Here is a 21256-nt window from a genome sequence, read left to right on the forward strand (position 1 = left end):
TCCACCAAACCGCCTCCCATCGTACCTAAATCCCCCAAACTCAACAAGCAGCAGCAGTCCGCCACACTGCCCTTGGCCCATCCGAACCGCAGCTCCAGACGCAGCCCAGCCGGGGCGAAGGAGAAACCAGCCGCGGCCAAAAGTAACACCAAGTCTGCGGCGAAGAAGCCGTCAAAGGTGCCCCAGCATGCAGCAGCAGAGCCCAAAGCCGCCAGCATCAAACCGGACAGCACCAGCAGTCCGATCCTCGCCAAAAGCAAGAAAGGGAAACTAGCTTCGGGGTCCCCTGGCCCTCCCAGTCATGGATCCCCGATCCGGGTACCGACCGGAGCGCCTCTCGGGCGGGTCAGCCAGACCGACAGCAGCTCAGACCTGTCAGACTGCCCGTCAGAGCCGCTGTCAGACGAGCAGAGGCTGGCGGCGGCCGCTAGTAGCGACGCCGAGTCCGGTACCGGCTCCAGTGACCGGGATCAGCTGGGAGGCGATAATCCGCTGCGGGCAGAAGCGACCGGAGCGGCTGCTCCGTTGCGCACAACCGAGGCTTCCGCCGCCAAGGGAAGCATGTCTCAGGCTCAGCCCGCTCCGGGGGCGCACGGAGAGAAACACAAGCAGGAGAAACCCTCATCCAGCGCACAATTCAGACTGCCAGGCACCAAGGACGTGACTGAGGAGGACCTGCTGCGGGAGGTGGAGGATTTGAGATCCGAAAACGACTACCTCAAGGTATGGCGGTGTTATCTCAACAAGTCCCAGAGCAGACAAACGTGGCTACTATGTTTACGTGTTGCATATGCTTTATAGAAACACCCAATTCAAAAGGTGTATTTATAAAGCCCACATTTTATTGCTGGATCATTTAATCTGCAGTCCAGAAGCAGCTGATTCCCAAAGAGGATCCGGTCCTGTCTCTTTACAGGACGTCACGGGTTCGATCCCCGCCATCACCTGCCTTTTTTTTTTAAGTGTCCTTGAGCAACTTCCACCTGCTCACTAATTGAAACATAATCTAAATGTATAAATTATTATAATCTTTTCCTTTAATGGCCAGCTGTCTCCCTCATGAAGCCCCTCTGTCTGCTCTCCATCCATCATGTAGTCTTTTTAACCTTCCCAGGTTTCCCTGGGGATTTGACCTTTATTGGTGGGAGTTATATTCATAGTGGCTTCATTCTAGTGCATCCATAGACTTTCAGTTTTTTATGTTGTTGCTGTCAACTTTCAGTTTCTTATGTTGTTGCCTCAACTGATTCTGATTTTGTCTCCCTCTCTGGACACACAGAGTGACATCGTCTACATGCAATCATGTGAACAGATTGTCCTCAGGGATGCCCAGTAGTTTTTTAATCAGGGTTTTGTTTTGCCAACGTTTCAGCGTTTTTGCATGAGGATCCTGCTCCTCATACAGATATCATACAGGATCCCCCTCCCCCCCTTCTTTAAGTAGGCTATCCCCGTAAGTTGGGGAGGGGAGGCAAACAGATAATGCGGCAAACAATCTTGCAGTTTTTTTTATTTTTTAGATGTGAGGAGACAGGTTTATTTGCATGTTACTCGGAGTACTGTGTCTCTCTCTCTCTGGCTCGGTGGAAACACAAGAGAGTTAATCAGCTTTACTGGCTCGGGCTGTAATGGCTTTATCCCACAGGACTTGATAACAGTCAGATGTCCCATGTGTGTGGGGTTCAAACGCCCTCCTGCCTGGCTGTCAGTCTGCCAGCTGGGACTCTGAGGTGAACTCTTCTACCTCCCCCACCACAAAATGTCTGGGAGTCCCCGCCACTGGCAAAACACGTTCATCACGTTTGTTTTATTTTGACGCCTCTCAGTTTTACTCTAGATTATATTTCACGTGTTTTTGCTTATTTTGATTGCATGGAGAGAAAAGGGAGAGGGACTTCAACATGGATACAGCAGGATAACACCAAGAAACTGAGTTTTAGAGCTGCAATGATCAGTCAATTAATCAATCAGTCCATTGAGTCATTGTTCAAGTAGAAATGCAAAACATTTGCTTCTCAAATGTAACAATTTGCTTCTATTCTCTATTTGATGTCATTGTAAATTGAAGGTCTTTGGGTTTTAGACTGTTGGTCTGACAAAACAAGACATTTCAATATGTCACTCTCACATCTGGGAGCTTGTGATGAGCATTTTTAACGTTTTATAGAAAACAATTAATCGATGAATCGAGAAAAGAATAGTCAGATCGATAATGAAAGTAATCGTTAGTTGCTGCCCAAATTGTGTAAATTGTTGAAGCTTGGATTTTCTCTAAATCTAGAGACTTACCGTTTCATTTCTGATGGTTTTTAAAAGTCTGTGTCTACAGTTTAGTTAATTATTAATTAGTTGATTGACAGAAAATGTATTTGCATATATTTTGATAAGTGATTAATTGTTGCATTTTTGCATGAACATCTGCTGAGTCCAGCCTCTCAAACGTGAGGATTTGCAGCTTCTCTTTGTTCAAATTGATGATCTTTGTTTTGTACTGTTGGTTGGTTAAAACAGCGTATATGAAGAAGTCTTCTTGGGTTGTGAGAAATTGTGACTAAAAGAAAGACAAATCAATAATTCAAATAATCATGAGCTGCAGGTCTACCTATGTCCTGCTACGAATTAAGTCGGAGTTCAGGAGCAAAAATGTACATTTTCTAATTAATTTCAGCAGCTGCTCAGTACAGATTAAGTACTGGTGAAGACTCTCCATGAACATCAGTGATGTTCTGTAAATACACCTGCTCCCAGGATGCTGTTCTGCCTCTGGCTCTGCTTTTAACCTGGCCATCGATTGGGCCGAGGTCATTAGTTCCCTCCTGCAGGGTCCTCCTCAGATAACAATGGGCTCCCTGTTTTTCCAAATGAGGATAGATTTAGTTTTCATTAATTGACACACTCTTCCCTGACCCCCCCCTTCAGTATCCAATTGACTTTCCATCAGGTACCAGTCAAAACCTTGGACTATCCATCCCAGGGGAAATCTACTGAGCAAACTGATTCCTCAGGATGGAGACAAACACATACCCTCGAGGTTACCAAACAAACTATCTCAGTACTACAGATACATCTTCCTCTTTTTTCCTGCTATTGAAGTCCGGGATGTTTCATGTTGATAGGAATCTGATGGGCAGTGTGAATACATCCAGTCCAAGAGATAAGATGCTTAGAGCCAGCTCGTGAAGTTACATCATCAGCACAAAGAGTACTTGCACTACTACAACTCACATGTAATCATATGAAAGTATTAGCATATACCAAAGGTACATTGTCCTTCTTTATAATGAAACGCCTAAAAGTCCTTGTTGTTGCATTGGAAAAATGTAAGCACCTTACGTAGTCCCTCTGCTATTATTGAAAATGTGTATATCAGTGTTTGAGCAGACTGTAAACAGTGCCCGAGTGCTTCTGCAATGTCCCCAGTTTTGTCTGTCCTCTTACTTTATGAAAGTCACTGTCAATAAAGGCTAAAAATGGCAAAGAAATATGTTATATCAGTATTTCTGACATATCCATGGCCATTCTTAGACCCCAGCGGTTGTTACATCAGTTAGCCTGTCTGTTCTTCCAACAGAAAGATATACTACAATCATTTATTGTCCAGCATCACTGTCAGGTCAGATTTTCCTCTTAACTCTCTCTTGCTCGCCTATAAAACTAACGGCTGGATTCCCATGCTGTATATTTGAGGATATTTGGTGACACCCTGGCCTTTCCTCTAAAGGCACCTCAAGTCAAAACATCAGCTTGTGCAGAGGACATATTAAAATCTAATGGGCAGATTGCCATGAAATGGTAATGAGCACATTCATACTCTTTAGAAGCTGGACATTTGGGACACTCCATTAGCTTTCCTCTTGCAACAACGTCAAATACATCAAATACATTTTTTAATGCATAAAGCAAATACGAAGACATCCTTTCTATCCTTTTATCCCTTTTGAAGTTGTTGAACCTGTGGCCTTTTCTGTAACCCCCCCCTCTTTTTGACCCACTTCTGGTTTGGCTCTGGGAATATCAGCATCATCAGTCTGTTAAAACATCGTCAGTCAGTCTGCTTAAGACATTTGGTTCTCTTTTATTCCAAAACTGCTTCACAAATACAAAGATTTTGGAGCAGCTAAACAATATTTGTCTTGTGTACCAACAAGTATTGTTGCTGTAGAATTGGACAGTACATCATTCACAGTGATAGCATTTAAAGGTATATTTCCTGTAAACATAAAGCCAAGTCATTACCTTTGACCTTTACACACAAAAAGTACTTGCAGAATGAAAACATTAAAACAGCACAATAATGAGAGTCAACACAACTTTCATTGGTGTTAAAAAAGAAAACATGAACCAACACAGATGTTGGATATCAACATTATTATGGATTATCGTAGTGTGGAAGTGATCTGTATCTGTATTCCTCTGTGTGTCTCTCAGGATGAAGTGGACGAGCTGCGGGCGGAGATGGAGGAGATACGAGACAGCTACCTGGAGGAGGAGGTCTACCAGCTGCAGGAGCTGCGGAGGGAACTGGACCGCTCCAACAAGAACTGCCGCATCCTGCAGTACCGCCTGCGGAAGGCCGAGCAGAAGAGCCTGCGGGTCGCGCAGACCGGCCACGTGGACGGAGAGCTGCTCCGTAGTCTGGAGCAGGACCTGAAGGTCTGTGAGAATCTGTATTTGTGTTAAGCTTTGATCAACACTGCCAGCTGCTTTGTGCTTTCATTCAGTGTTTTTTTTTTATTTGTCCTTCAGTCCATAAAATGCCAAAAATAAAGAAAATTGTTTTTATTACAAGTTTTACAATTATTGACGAATCATTTCAGCACTACACTGTTTTAGTATAGGAATCAAATCAGCTGTGGATGACAGGATTGTGATTTCGTGCTTCACACATATCTGCTTGATATATTGGTCTAATCCTGGCGTGTGTGTATGTGTGTTGGTGTTCAGACGTGAGCCCAGATATAAATATATAAGTGGTGTATCGTGTGTGTGAGTGTGAGTGTGTTAAAGGCACATATTATAAAATATGAACGTACCCGTTTTGTCTTATCTGTTTGAATTGTCTGTCGGATCGCAGGTGGCCAAAGACGTGTCGGTGCGTTTGCACAACGAGTTGGAGAGCGTGGAGGACAAACGCAGCAGAGCTGAGGACGAGAACGAGCTGCTCCGACAGAAGATCATCGAGGTGGAGATCTCCAAACAGGCGCTGCACAACGAGCTGGAGAGGACCAAAGAGGTGAGAGGATAATACTGGAGAGGCTTTTTGATTTTGGGAGAACATTTGCTTTCACGCGCACAAAGCTGTACTTTTATCTCAATTGATGCTAATTGTCTATTACACTTATTACACACTGAGATATACACAGAAATAAGATCATCTTGAGAATCTGTTTGGGCCTGGTGATGAATGAGTGATGATACCATCAGACAGTATTGAGAGTGAGTTGTGGTCGTCATCAGAAAAGCGGTGAAAATGAATAAAACGTGGTGGATGTGATGTTGGTGGCTAAGCTGTTGTGGCCTCTTAACCACCTGCATATAAACGAGAAATCCCAGTTAACGTGATGCTGTTTCAGATCAGTGGCGATCGCTGGCCTGATCAGCAGGGTCGCTGCAGTGAATTAATTTCATCAATCACTAAACAGCTCCCGTTCAAAACAAGTGCTTTGTGGAATGATGCACAAACTATCTGAGCGACTTTATGCATCCACACTTCGAAGCTCCTGAATACTACAAGAATACTACTGATATTCAGATAGAGCTACAGTACTACTCAGTACTACCTGAGGGTGCAATCATTCCCTTTATTTACAGGCTTATAGCATTACCAGTACATGTCTCAGCCACTGTAGACATGTCATATATTGTTATTTTCAGAGTAAGGCTGCTAAGAAATCAATTGACCATTAATTAGTATCTCAGTGGTATGAAGTAAAGATCCATGCAGTTTAAAATTGTTTGGGTTTTTTGTCTGTAAGTCAAACAGACAACACGCAGCAAATTAATTTAATGGACAGAAGGGAATGTCAGTGTTTCTGAGATATAAGAACCATTTTGATGGGACATTTTCTTGGATTTCTTCACTTTTATTGTATTTATTTTTTTCAGTTTCCAATTTTGATGAATGTGTTTTGAGTTTCGGGACTACAGCTCCCATCCTGCTTTGGGTGATGTTAACAGGAAGTATAATGTTACTGTAGAGTCATAAAGTTAGCTATGGGATACACCTGAGCACCATTTTTAGTCTTATTTGTTTATTTGTTTACATTTTCATCATAGAAAGTCATCAGCTACTAGCAGTTTCACTGTAACTATGGATGTAAGGACACACTTCCAATTCATGTAGTTTTTAATCAGCCAAACATTTCAGATTTGTTCAGTTGGCATTAGAATCTCCACTACATGCATCATGAGGTATTTGCAGTCCTATTTTACTATTGTAGCTATAGAATTCAGACTTTTGTCTATGAAGTTTTGTATCATTGTTAGTCTCATGTTGCTCAGTGGGGAGAGTATTTGTTTTGATAGCAGTGCAGTAAGGCTCTTCTTGCAGGTAATAAGATGAGCGGAGGCTATTCTCAGTGCTGCTTCGGTTCAGCTGCTTAGACTAATCGATTTTGACAACAGCAGGTAACATGCCGTCTGGCAGCAAAGAGAAAGTAGGCTAATGCCAGACCAGTCAGTGTGGAGATGTGACTTTCTTTTGGCAACTGGATGACACTTTCTCTTTTACTGTCGTCACGTGAGCTGCTGGTTTGATTCCCAGCTTGTGCCAAAATGACTCTGTCTGTTTCCTCTGTAGGACTTCCACTGGTTGAAAATCTATATTCTCAAGCAGTGTATGACCTTAACTATCTGTGTTTGCAACGCTGTTGTTTTTAAAGGCAAGTTATCCGCTCTTCACTGAGCTGCATGTGCTTGGACGAAGACAGAAAATCCATGTCTAGTGTGGATTAATGCAAACTCCAGTTTTAGTTTGACGTTGTTTGACTCTGGTAACCTTTTGGAAGAAAATGATTGGTGAACAGTGAGAGAGAAGCGAGAGGATGCGCCACATGAGGAGTTTTTTAAATTGGCACAGCAGTTACATTGTTGGTGGTGGCTCCATACCCTAAACTCTGAGCTGTATTGCGACCACAGGATGACACAGACTGACTTGTACACAGAGAAAAAGGCGAAGGAGTAGGAGAGAAGCTGAGACAGCGGCCGCTCCAAATTATTGCAGATTTTTTTTTTGAGTTCCCCCGAGGTTTGTCCCAGAAAAACACAAGCCGTCTCTGGATCTGCACTTTTACATCACGTGACGCCATGCCCCCCCCCCCCCCCCCCCCCCCCACCTGAGGCGTGCGTTTACAATGCAGCACCCCGATATTTCCACAGAAAGTCTTTAATTCTCGTGAAATTCATGAAGCACAGCGGGTGACCCATTTATTCTTTTTATTGTTGATAGCAGGGGATAATGAGAGTGTCTACAAACATTTAGTTCGTGATGGATTTAAATGAATGAAGTGAAGAATCTGCGCTCTGCTCTTGGAGTTGCAGAGATAAATCTCAGTGACAGAGGAGCCCTCTTTACTGGTAAGAATGTGGTTCGACTGGACTGAAAGTTTGTTCCTTTCCCTGTCTGCTGTCATTAGACACAGGTGTAATGTAACGCAGTGAAAAGCTATGCTGGTTTTTAGAAACAGAGGCACCTGTTTCTTCTTCTTAAATCTTCAATTATATTTTGTTTTATTTCTTTTACTACTAAAGTGAAGTGGTAACATACTTTTAGAATACAAACAAAGCTGCGTCAGTTACTTTTCCTGTCAGACTTTCTCACCCCAGTGGTAAAAGGGCAACTGACCCCAGATAGTTTGGGCGTCTCTGGCCTTTGAAGCCCGTCTTCTATTTTCGCTGTGCCCATTCTCTGCTATCAGAGGCTACACAGTGTGACTCTGGCCCAGAGATTGGCACCCCTGCATGGATTAATCCAACAAGAAGGCCTGTTATAAAACAGCCTGGCGTGTTTCGGTACACTGATAGGAGGGGAGAGCGAGAGAGAAAAAGACAAAGAGACAGAGAGGCAGAGAATGGCTGTAATCAGATGGCTGTAGGTCCTGTCTGCCTGCGATACGACCACAGCTCCACAGACCTGATATTAAACCGTTTAGGGGGCTGGTTGACGGGACTGCTCTGTTGTTACAGTATTGGCCCGAGGAGCAAATCGCTGCTGCTGCTTCTGTGTGGTCAATATGAAGGCGAACAGCGATTGGTCGGGAGATTTTTCATTCCTCTGACATTTGAAGAAAGGCCCACTGATACGTGTAATGAAATGGAACTAATGAAATGTCAATGTGCATAACAGGAGTGTCAGGTGATTTATTAGGTGTTCTGCCCCCCCCCCCCCCCCCTTACGATAAGTTCATCTTTCATTACGCCAAAATGATAATCTTTTGTGCTGCGCTTTTCCTCCTCAGTGAGCACCAGCTATGTCTCATGTCAGATTGGTTGACACACAGAAGCACTGACTTGACATCAGATCTCACGAGGACAGCACACAATGAAAAAAATCTACATATTTTAACACATTTTGGAGGCACTCTCCCGCAATGGAGGTGTTGGAAGTATTTTATTGCGTTAACCCATTTTAACACCACACTCTGATTATACAAGTGAGATAATGCTCCTCTTTGGAGTTGGTGTAATTGGGTTATTACATATGGAGTACCCTCATTTTGCACTCAGAACGTGTTTACATTCAAATTCAATTTTTTCATGTACCTCTTGTGGTGTCTAGCCGTGCAGCTTTCATAGCGACAATTTCTTCTGTAAAAAGTAGTGCCAATGAAAACCTCAGAGTCTGCGGATTATTGAGTAACGAAGACTTTGTCTCTGGAAACCCACTTTATTAATTTAATGGCTTATAAATTATTTTTATAACTTTTTGTGCAGAATAATTTCCAGATCCACCTTCCCAAAACAGGTTTGTTGCTTTTCTTATTTTAATGGCTTTGGGATAATCGGACAAAATGAGCAATTTCAAGATTCCACCTTGGGCTCTGACATTTTTTAGACTAAACGATAATCATAATTGATCATTGAAAATATCATTGATAGATTAATCAATAATGGAAATGTTGCTGCCCTAAAACAGAAAAGCATGAAATCATCACATTTGAGAAGCTTGAACCCGGGAATGGGTTTTTAAAAAACGTTTAATTGATTTTAAACAAATTAGTTGCCAATTTATATTCTGTCGATCGATTAATTGATTAATCAACTAATCGTTGCAGCTTTAATCGATACCATTCTCATGTCTGTACAGTAAACATAAAGCCTCACCTAGCAGCTTGTTAGCCTCTCTAGTTAGCACCTGTAGTGTGAAGTAGCCATCCTGTAAACGTGAAACATCAACGAGCACTCTTGTCTTAATCAGTTGTATTGTGTTGGCAGTATTTGCATTTTTTTTTGCATGCATATAAAAACAGGAATCTCCAAGAGTTGCTCCAACCTTGATTCTTTTGTTGCTGTGTTTCATTACTACAAAGGAACGAGAGGGGAATGCCTGCATTCTTAACAAGTCGCATCAACAACGTCTGAGTGAAAGTCACTGCAGACTTTATTTGTTTCATGTCGGCAGCCGCCTCGTGGCTTTGAAGACTCTCCTGATTCTCCTCTTCTCATCTCTGCTTCTCGCTTCTCCATCATGTCTTCCCCTCTCCTCCCCTCTGCTGTGGTTCCTGTTGGAAGAGTGTGAGGGAATCTCATTGACCCAGTTAATATCTTGTGTCTGACTCCACCAATGGGAAGGAGAGCAGGCGTGAGGAGAGGAGTAGTGTAGGGACTCTGCTGTAAGTCGAAATCTGCTGCAGTGACACGCGTCCATATAAAGCTCACCGTCTCACCGCGGCTGTGCAGCTTTCTCGATTTCACCATTTCCATATTTGACAGGAGAAGGTTTACTTACAGGCTTCACGTATAAGCTATTACTGTAATTCAGGTAGAGATCTCTAAAATTCAAAGTTTAAAAGGTCACACCTGTGCTGTAAAAATGAGGCTGTTCTTGATTCACGAAAAGGGTTTGAACTTGATGACAGTAATGTATATGTTTATCTCAAATTTAACGACATTGGAAGTCGCCTGAACCCGCACGGTGAGTCGCAAAGCAGTTTAAAAGCAGTGACACTGGTACCCTAAAGGCAAACTACCACCGACACAAAGCAAATAGGGAAATCATGAATTCTGCATGAAACCCTGGAGTGATGTGTTATAATTCTGACGCGCTGTCCTTTGAAGTCTAAAAGCCTTGAAAAATGAAATTCCTCCTCCGTTATGAACGTGTTTCGCAAGTGTTTTAATTTACAGAAGTATCAAGGCTGCCACTTCATAATCATAAACCATCCTGAAGCATTCGCTGTGGCAGCCACCAGAAAGTGTCTTTAAATGACACATCAAGGGCATTTCTAAAACACGTTTCTCACAAACTATCTTCAGAAAATCTAGAGACATGACTCGTCTTTCACATTTAATTTTAAAACACCAGTTAAAGCTTCTAAAAAACTTCTATGCCCGTTAGACTTTTTGTAGAAAACCAGTCAGGATATTTGTCTTTAAGTAGTAATAATATGATAACATGCTAAATGCTGCCTGACCCCATAGATATTTCGGAGATACATATTTGCTGCGGGAAGATGAAACATATTTGAAAAGAAAAATTCAAAAACTAATTTATCGTGGAAACCTCTCCAAACAGAGATGTTGCAACAGACACCTCGTCAAAATACAGGTGTGGTGATCAAATGTAGTAAGAAAACAGTCTGAATCAGTCAGAGTCAGCTTTATTGGCCAGGTACGTGTATACATACAAGGAATCTTTTCGTTGAACAGGACGAAGAGTCTACAGCCATGCTCGCGGCTCTGTGAGGCTCTACTTTGACACAGTGGTGCTTTGAGCCAAATGACAGTGCTAACATACAGATGGTAAGCAGGTATAATGTTCACCATGTTCACCGTCTTTGTTTAGCGTGTTAGCATGCTAACCCTAAACATTAGCACTAAACACAAAGTCATCAAAGTCCTCATTTGTGGCGCTAGATGAGAAATTGGGATTAAAATTCCACCGTCTGGATAAAATTTCATGGCAATTTATCCAGTAGTTGTTGAGATGTTTCAGTCTGGACCAACGTGGTGGACCAACCGACAGACAGACAGACACTGCTAACATGGCTGAAAAGCATTATCTCATCATCCTGCAGTACACTGCTCAGCTTAACCCAGATCTGCAAACAGCAGAACATACACAGTGCCCATCCAGGGTTGGTTTCTTGGATGCTTCTCCCCTCCACTGTAACAAATGGTATTAGCAGTTATATTTAGGGAGGCTGACAGCAGCTTGGCAGGCTGTAAGTCAGACTGAGTCATTGTGTTTCTCACCTCTCCTCCAAACACAAGGAACAGACAGGCCATCAGGGAAATAGAGCTCCCAATAGTATGTTGGGGGCCGTAGCCCTGAGTGAAATATAGTCTTCAACAGAACAGGTTTTGGCCTCGTCCAAAGGCTGCAGAGAGTGAAGACGTCGGTTTTGATCTGAGTTATGCAGCTGAGTTTTATACAGTATGAGGAACGATTGTGGAATCACTTGTGGGCTCTTTCTACGAATGGGGGGAAAAGGGGAAATATGTTAGGGGGGACCCATCCCTAATAAAGCTCTGTTATTAATATTTTTAGTTTAACAATGGATCAGATTACTTTGTGTAATGTGGAAAGGGTCACTTGTAGACAAACCCACCGAGAATTATCACCCAACTCTCTCAAATGGCAGACAGACAAAGTTAGCAACTATAGCTGGTGAACATTTAGCAGCTAAAGAGAGAGATCTTGTTTCTCAGGAGTTGGTGGAGTGAATATTGGACTTAAATTCATCAGGTGGACACACAGCTGACTCTAGTAAGTGTTGAAATTGGAATTAGTAAATACTTTCATTATTAAATAATCTGCTGAAATGTTTGGCGATTTATTGAATAATTAGTAGTTAATAGTTATATTAAAATGTCAGAAAATACTGAAAAATGCCGACAGAAGAGCTCAAGGTAACTTGTTTAAACTGATTGTTTTATACGAACAAATGATCAAAAACCAAAGAAATTCAATTTACCATAATTTAAGACAAAGTAAACAGGTAATATTTGCATTTGAGGGGCAAAAAGGAAATTTTGGGCATCTCTTTTTGTAAGAATTGTATGTCAGATGCGATGATGACCAAGTGTTTCATCTTGTCTGGAGGCCTCGGAACTAAAAGCAGCACTCCTTTAAATCAAAACTACGATGATGAAAGCTCCAGTTCTCATTTGTTTTACTCTCTAAATAATCCAAGTCCGATCACATGTTCAGTGTGCACCCACGGCTCTCCGTGTCAAAAACTGTGGGTACCCCTGTTTATAGATGAGACCACAGGGCGTGTGTGGAGTCAGTGAGGTCCACTGTGGTCTGATGGACTAAAAGAGTTCATTTGATGTGGCAGGGGTCAGAGACTGTCTGAGTCGCAGAGGGTTGTCACCACGTTCAGGCCAACAGCAGCAGGGTGATACAGGGCTGCGTCAACAGGCTGCCTAGTTCGGAAGAATATCACATCCTCTGTCATGAGAAAGACTTGGAAACAAGACATCAGACGTTCAGTCGGGGCGGATTTCAAACCTCAAAACCTTTTTTGTACAAAGCAAAATGTGTATTAAAAAAGTATTAAAAAACGGTACCGAGCTGCCAATCATCAGGAGGAACACGCACATCCGTACAGTCTTTGCAGGTTCTGGTTAAGAAATCAAAAATACCCACACACTGCTTTCTCATTCCCAATAAGTTCCAGAAAACTGACGTTGAATGCTTCCACATATTCAACTGTTCTTAGTTTGATCCGACACTTTTATATTTAAATTGAGTCAACTTCAGACTGTATTTCGTTCTCAAGCAATAACACTGGCGTATTATCAAGTCATAAAATGTACCCATCCAGCAGACACGTCACAAAGAAACATCAGCATTCATTCATTGGCATCATTGTTTCCGGCCTCTTATTTCTGGTCTCTACCAACCCCTGAAGGCAATATGTGGCTCTTTAGCTGCTAAACCAGCTAGTTTCTAACATTGTCATCTTTTGCAGTGGGTTTTTAGAGCTTTCTTGCTGAGAAGAGGTTGATGAGAAAGGTGACGGTGAACCAAAACAGTAAAGTTGCGAGCCAGAAAACCAAAACAATGAGCTGAAAGACGCTAAAATCGATCGATTCTGATCATGTCAACTTTTCACCAAGCAGAACTATTTATTTTCAACAACAACTCATCATGCTTTTGACTTTCTTACAATCCAAGAACACATAAGCTCCCCAGAAAAGTACAGAGCTGTGCTTGGTCAAGCTTGCAGTATCCCTGTGAGTCCTCCATCATGTTCAAAGTGCTCTATTTTGGGAAACACACTGGTCTTGGAAGCTGCATTGGCAAAAGCCCCTGAGCATTTTCTCCATAGAAGTAGATGTAGCCGTATGTATCTGAGCATCGAGTGGAAACCTATAGATTCGTGCCTTCGTTTGAAGTGAAGTGCGCTCGTTATAGAAGATGAGAGGAAGTGGAAGACCGGGGAGGCAGACAGATGCTGACACTCCCATCCCTCTGGGGTTGTATGTAGCATGCAGTCATGATTAAATGATGACTTCAGCAATAAAGACAGAGACCTGCCTACGTGGCTTGTTACACTCCAGGGCAAGACTTCATCAAAAGCTGTGACATCTCAGTGAATCTTATCCTCCATCCACCTCTTATACTTGCTCTCAATAGCTCTTCTTTTGAAAAATAACCCCCTCTTCCTGTCTTTCTGCTATACTATTATACAATTTATAAAAAAAAAAATCCCTTGTCCTGCCACTTCTCACTGAAGCGATCATTCATCGGTCACATGGGAGTTTATTAGTGTAGCTTTCGTCCTGCGTCTCATTATGACACTAAGCAGTAGAATTTCATCTAAATTAAAAACATAGTTTGCATTATGCAGACATGTAAAACTCCTGAAATTAATATTAAAACTTTTTTGTTTTATGTTTTGCAGACATGAGCTGTGTCCTCTCCTCATCATCACCAGTTTTTCAATAATGTAGAATTCCTGCTACTTCCGACAGGATTTGTGTAATCCCCATTCCTTACCGTGGCTAATAACACATGTCAGAATGCTGTAAAATACATATAATCATGATACAGAATTACTAGCTTGAGGTTTTGCATGTTGAACTGCATTAACACAGAAATTGATAAAAAGGTTGTCACTCCATAAAACCGTATATGTACGTACATATAGTTTCATAAAATCCTCCATATCTATACTGTTTATCCATCTAACGTAAAACACCTGATTAGCAAACATTTCTGTGAACATTTCACTGATTATTATAGTAAACTGGAATACTATAATTCTCTTTTGCCTTTAAAAATGTCTTTCACCTTTAAAGTAACAGTTTAGTGGACGATTTTATCTAAATCAATCTATAGTACTGAAAGTATGACCCGCAGAGAATCAAACCCTGGCATTGATCCATAAATGATTGGTTCTTTTATTTTGAAACATTTTTTATTGAAACTTGGTACATTAGACATATGTCAAGTATTTAAAAAACTAAAAACCTGGAGAGAGAGGACTGAACAAAAACATTTCCAAAAGTAATATAAAAAGGTGTTGTTTTTCATGATGTACCAAATATAAAAACAAAACAATAGCTTATATAGTGAAGCACACAGCACAAAAAAAGATAAAGTGACATAATAGAGAACATCCAACTCACTTAAAGATCCTGCATTAGCATAAAGATTGACATTTAAATTCCAAGGGCAGACTACATCTATTGACTCTGAAGTTTTTTTGTCCAAATGTTAAGTTCCAGGAAAACATTTCAATCTGATTATTCTAAAGGTATTTTCTTCTTCTCTCTGTTTCCATTGAACTGAACCACCTTTCCATGTTGGATTCGTCCTTATATTTTCCTAATGATAATCAGTTCTGCAGCAAGAAGGTCAACCGTGGCTGCAATCTCCTGAGATTCCTCTCGAGAATTGTGAGAAAAACTGAACAACAAGCTCAGCTGAGGGAGGAAAACCTCCATAGCTTCAGAAAAACGTAATAACTCCACTTTAGCTGGTAGCTGCCGCACCTACAGACACAAACCCTATGATATGAACCTGAATCTGGGTTGATAACAAGTCCAGGACCCTCTAGATTACTGTGGGCCTCTGCTGCCACCTGAGCTCCGAGTTCGTTATCTTTTACAATGTTGTGTGGTGGCTCGGTGGTCCGCTGGGATTTGGTTATAACACTCACTTTCCTCCTTTATTGGCTCCCCTCCTACCAGTTTCAAGCCACAAAGACAGCATGTGTGCAGAAGTGAAGGCCCCTCCCTCTTATTACCAAACTATTGTGAACCTTTTGACACGCACAAGGGGGACAGTGAAGTACTGGGTGGCGGAAAGTGGCGCGGGGGTGAGGACGACCTCATTATCAGCCAGCTGGACAAACCCTCCGGCCACTCATGCCCCCCCCCCTTTTAACCCTCCAACCCTCCTCCCATCCAAGCTCCTGTCACAAATGAGAATAACGCTCTGTTGTCTGCTTCCCATTAGTGAGCAGAAGAAACATGGCTGGAGCCCAGAGGGACAGACAGAGACAGAGTCCCAGATAGACCGATAGGAGTTCATGATCGTACGGTCATAAGGTTTTATATAGATATATATATCTGTGCCTTATTACCATAGACACACACGTGATGATCACTGAATGAAGACCTAGACTACTGAAAAACAGCTTGGCTCATGCTAATTATGAATAGTAGATGATCTTAGAAATGGCTCCAGTCCCTTGCTAGATGATAATCACGGGCTGAAGGATAATAAGCTGCTGATAGAGGCTTAATTAAAGCCCGGCAGCCATCTTAATGAGGCTGTTTACAGAAACAATCAGATATAGCACCAACTAAATAGGCTTATTGTGTTTTTCACCGTTACACTGGAACAAGATTTGATGCAGTGAATTCAATTGTCTGATTGTCTTTGTGTTCCTATCAAGGTATTTTCTATTAGTTGGTTGGTTGGTTTTTTGGCATTTTTTGACAATAATAAAAAACATAAAACACCAATAAATATATAAACATAAATAAGCAAATGAGGATGCTACTGTTCTGCAATGCCACTTGGAAATGTTCAAAATCAATCTGCTATGTTCAAAGTGGGTCGGCGGAGAAAGGCAATGCAACAGGCTACCAATGATCACTCGGATTCTATTATACTGATCGAATTTAAATCTTCAAATTATATTCATGGTTGTTGGGTTTTTTTGTGGGATTTGTTGATAGCAACAAAGAGAATCGAGATACAAAGAGATTTGTATGTCGCTTTGGACAAATCGTCTGTCAAGCGAGTAACTTTGAAGATAGAATAACAGCAGATTTATCCTTAAAGTCTCCTTTTGAAAGAGACATTCCTAACCGCAGCCGAACCTACTGGTTCAAGACAGGTTACATAAAAAAGTGTAAGAGTTGATCCCTTTTCTTTACATGTCTGAGCCGGTGATATTTGTTATGGCAGGAACAGCATGGGAAATGCAGTATCTCTTTCCGCTTGTGATTAGTCAGCATTATTTTGCCTGGGGGCTCCAGGCGAGGCTAACTCTCCCGTCTTATCCGTCTCCTCCGCACATCATGATGAAGGCAGAGCGACGTTCGCCTCCCCTGCCCTCTCCACATGGCTCTCTCTATCTCTGCACATTACACACCGCTGGCACGCTGCCAGTCTGCCGTCCCAGAATACTCTGCGGACCTGCTGAGGAGTTTGCAGGCGGACGACATGGCAGCTCCTCCCTCCTCCTGGCCTGCCTGAGCCACAGTGTCATTTATAGCTGTTAGTGTTGCTCCACAAACGGGATGACTCTTGTGACACTTTGAATTTGTTTTTTTTATAGCCTCTGCTTAAAGTCATGGTTGTAAACTGTTGAGTTTTTTTTTTTTTTTTTACATCAGATGTGCTTTAGATGACCTCCAGTCAGAGCAGTTAATGCCTTTCAGATATATTGGTCTCTTTTCGTCACCTGCGTCTCCCTTGGGAAGGGTTTTTGCTTAGTCTGCATGCTCTTTTAAAGCACCGACCTGCAGCTCATTCATAGTTACACACATTCCCACCTGGGAGCAGCCCACTACAGTCCCATGGCTTCACCAGGGGCTTGATTTCATCATTCTTTTACCTTTAGTCTATTGTTGCCACCTACACTTTGCTTTTATCGTTATTTTGAACTCGTAAAATGACTCGACTAGTAAAATGAATGACAATACCACACCTTTGTCTGATGGGGTTAATCTTTCTTGTTTTTGTTTATCTAACTTGAGAGCCAGACAAACAGGATTTTCCAGCCAAGAAATAGCTCCAGCATGTCTATCCCCATGAAACAACACATTTAGTTTTTACATGTGTCAATTAGTGAGATTTAGAGGTGTCGGTAGCCGTATTTTTCAGAAAAGCCAGGCTAGTTGTTTCCACCTGCTTTCAGTCTTTATGCTAAGCTAGGCTAATTGGCTTAATCTCTTTATCTCTATATAGACATAAAAATTATATTGATCTTTTTATCTAAATCTTGGCAAGAAAGCAAATAAGCTTCTTTCTAGTCTGTTACACCTGCTTCAGCCTGCAAAACCCTCCTTAAAGAAGTTTTTTGTGTTTGTTTTGGTTTTATCTGGTTTTCTCAGCGCTGTTACAGATGCTTTTCCATCCTGTAAATAGCTAAATTCTAGGCGAAACGTATGTTTTAGATTTTTTTTTGCCATGAAAATTCAAATCAATTCAAATATTTAAAAGTTCTCCAAACATGTTCAGCAGTTTAACAGTTTATAGGACATTTATCTTCAAACACCCATAGAAATCAGTTTACTTCATCCCTTTTTGAAGATGTATTCAGTGCTAGTAGTATTTAAAAGTCCATTTAGTCTGATTTTCTGTCACAGTACAGGAAACTCCACCTATGCAATACAACAAACACTTATACAAATATAATAAGAGCTGTTTGGAAATACTTCTTGTCTCAGGGCTGAAAATCTGTTCAAAATGTACTTGTTCACTGATGTCGGTTCCCGACTGTCTCTTCCTGTCCCTTTTATAACAGAAATATCAATCACCACTTCCCCCTTCTGGCCTCTAGCAGTCGGGGACCTGTCTCCCTGTTAGACTCCACCACCAGCCAGCTCTCTCGCACAGCCACGGGGGGTTGGGGTGGTGGTGGTGGGGGGGTTAGGGTCCACATCAGCGAAAGGGCTAAATCAGGCCTACAACAGCTCACTGTTTATCACGGCTGCATCTAGTCTGTCACTTTGTTCTTTAAAGCCACAGTGTTTGATGAAAAATTCAAGGCATCCCACCGTCTAAAGATTCCATTTTATGGGACAATATATTGCATACAGTTAAAAGATGATGAATAATAGCACAAACAGGGATTGATTAGATTCTAATTAAATTGTCTGAGTAGTGATCACAACCTGCCAAAAGTCAGGTCTGAGATCTAATTGCCTAAAACAGAAGGCCATGGATTACAAAAGAAGTTTCAAAATAATTTTGTGTAAAGCTACAGTGTATTATTTGATGTACTCCAATATTAATTTATTGCTTTTTTTTAGCCTTTTTGAAACCAAAAAAACAGGAGCAAAAGTATGAGGAATGGATTCGACAGTGTGTTTATCGGGTCTAACGTAAGCTGCAATAGTTAGCATGTCCAACTAATTAGCTTACTACATACAGTTGTAACCAAGAATGACTTCCAAGGCCAAGGACGATCATCAACATTAGACTGTGGGTTTACAGGTTACTTTAAAATAAAGTCCAGTTCATGACTAGTACATCCAATGTGTAGTATTTCTCCACTGTGAGGGTAGGCTAACGTTAGCAGCCCCGTCCTGCTCTTTAAAGTATTTGGGGAAGTTAACGCTCCGGCAACACCGGCGAACGTTACTCTACATAGAGTTATGTTTGGCAAACACATCAGTCAGCCCTCATCCTAAAAGCTTTTTCTCTTGTAACGTTACCAGTGAAAACATACTGTTTGAAAATAGGAACGAGTATATAAGCTAAGCAGCCAAATCAAAAGCATATTTAAGATACAGGATTCTCATTTTAAAATGAGTCAAATGGAAGCCTTAAAAACAAAAGCGTTTTCAGCCAACCGTTTAATTAGCTAGCTCGCTAAAGCTGATAAAATCTGCCAGCGACAGTTGTCATTTCATCCGGCATACATTTCCTGCCAGAAATGAGAAGCCTGTTTTTATCTACCTCTGAAACTAAAGACTGTTTCTAAAATTACTGAGAATTCTGCCGTCGTTATCTTTGCAAACTGCCGAGCGAGAACTGAAAGCTCGACTAGCTGAGCGAAGTGGTAAACAGTTTTTTGGTGTGAAATTGGTTGTTCTGGTGTTCTTTACTCCCACTTAACAGACAACATCTGTCAATCAAAGTGCTGTAGAATTGTTTTTCCTCGGATTTTCTGCAAATTAAGTTGTAGTTGAGTTCTGTGTCTGTTTAACCACAATTGGTCCTTCTGTTCATCGCAAACACACGAATGTGGCTGCTGCAGGCATGAAAACTTCCCCCCAAGATATATTTATTTGTAGAATATCAAGAGCAGTAAGTGTTAATGTCGTTGTAACACTTCAAATTGAACTGTATCCATTATATTGAATCAATTCTCTGTGTTAAAGAAGCCCCCCGTTCCTCGTCTCAGTCCTTCTATTTCCAGGTCGGATTTTTCGATTTGCCCATCTTAAACCATCCATTACCATGGCAGCCAGAGACGGACAGCGCAGCCAGGCGATGGGTCATTAATTACTGTGAGAAGATTTCCCGGCTTTACTACTGTTCACAAGGCAACCAACCAGTGTAGCTTCTGACTGAGAGCCAGCAGAGACATCGTTACCATTAATTATTAGAGTTCAAAGAGTTCAAAAGCATTTGTATTTAATTAATACACAGTTTTCTTTTGGATAATATACAGTAGTCTACTTAATTGGTGTTAAAGTACACACAGCATCCTGTACGACTGAACACGAAGAAAGCAAGAAAACAATAGAAGTAAACAATAGTGAGAAGTGCAAATGTCAAGGGATTGCAAGAAGATGAAGGAGAAAAATCTGACGAAAAGAAAACCTGAGGGTTATGATTATAAGAGGCTTGTCACACATTTCTTTTCCTTACAGGTGTAGGCTCAGTTATATGTACAGGTCGCACCTTCAAGAGGTTGATATAAGAAGGCTCTACATGCCCTCCCTCTTATCTGTCTTCCCCTGGCCTAATATACTGTTATCTTGACAAAGATAACACCGGATCTTCACTGCCTCTCTCTTTTTTCTTTATTTAATCCCTTTTTTTTCTACCGCTTATCATTAAAGGGTCCCAAATATATCGCTAAAGCGCTGTGATGCAGAGCTGCTGCTTTCCTCTTCATTTGCTTACGTACAGCATATGCAGATCACTTTACTGTACGAGCTTCAGCTTAAAAGACAGAATAAGAATGAAGCTGGCCAGTCTGTGTGTCATGAAGGGACCTTGAGGTGGAGCTGATTGTAATTACACATTTCAGAGAAGCTCAACCTGCTAATGGGAGCGCTCACTGAAGTGTAGCCTCTCCTCTCCCCTTGCTCCCTCCTTACCGTGGGATCTGCTGATTCAGCAACTCGAGGCATTTGAGAACCAGTTCTCCAGCAAGTCAATGTGTCAAGCATGCAACACACACACACACACATAATGACTAATCACAAGGCTGATCTTGTGTTATGTTGTTAAACGAGGAACACATTTAGCTTGTGCTAAATTGTTTAGTCCTCATCATCTAATCAAGAAATTATTATTGGCAGCTAATTACCGTATCCTGTCGTTTTGTTTCAAATCAGCACGAAACAACAGCACTGCTCTGTTCTCCACAAGGGATTAGTAGAAAAACTCACTACTTATTTCTCCTAAAAGTTGTCTCAACCTTGTGTCTTTGGTTTGCGCCAGTTGGCATCACGTCTTCTGCGAGCAGCATGCCAGGCTGTCGGGTTGCTCTGGGAGGTTTGTAAAGCGTGAGTGAAAGCGGAGTGACACGCCCCATAAAAGCTCTATTGTGCTGCTCTTTAATGCATGTCGGGTCTCAGACTGAGGTCAGGGCCGGCTTAGTGGAGAGGAGCAGTATGGGAGTGACCCTCCGCTGCTCACACGCGACCTCCTGCAGACACACACATA

The 21256-nt window shown here is 41.7% G+C and overlaps 1 protein-coding gene across 1 annotated transcript in view; it reads left to right on the forward strand.

Annotated features, from left to right (window-relative positions):
• Positions 1-587: 587 nt before the first annotated feature.
• The window catches only part of LOC139296187 (microtubule cross-linking factor 1), a 64503-nt gene continuing 43834 nt past the window's right edge, over positions 588-21256 (forward strand). Inside the window, exons 1-3 of the mRNA XM_070918528.1 lie at positions 588-723; positions 4429-4653; positions 5075-5233. Coding sequence (XP_070774629.1) covers positions 4456-4653; positions 5075-5233 — 357 coding nt within the window. The 5' untranslated portion in view covers positions 588-723; positions 4429-4455. The remainder of the gene's footprint in view (positions 724-4428; positions 4654-5074; positions 5234-21256) is intronic.

The sequence above is a fragment of the Enoplosus armatus genome, chromosome 14 (genome assembly GCF_043641665.1).
Source record: "Enoplosus armatus isolate fEnoArm2 chromosome 14, fEnoArm2.hap1, whole genome shotgun sequence".
In the NCBI taxonomy this organism is placed as follows: Eukaryota; Metazoa; Chordata; class Actinopteri; order Centrarchiformes; family Enoplosidae; genus Enoplosus; species Enoplosus armatus.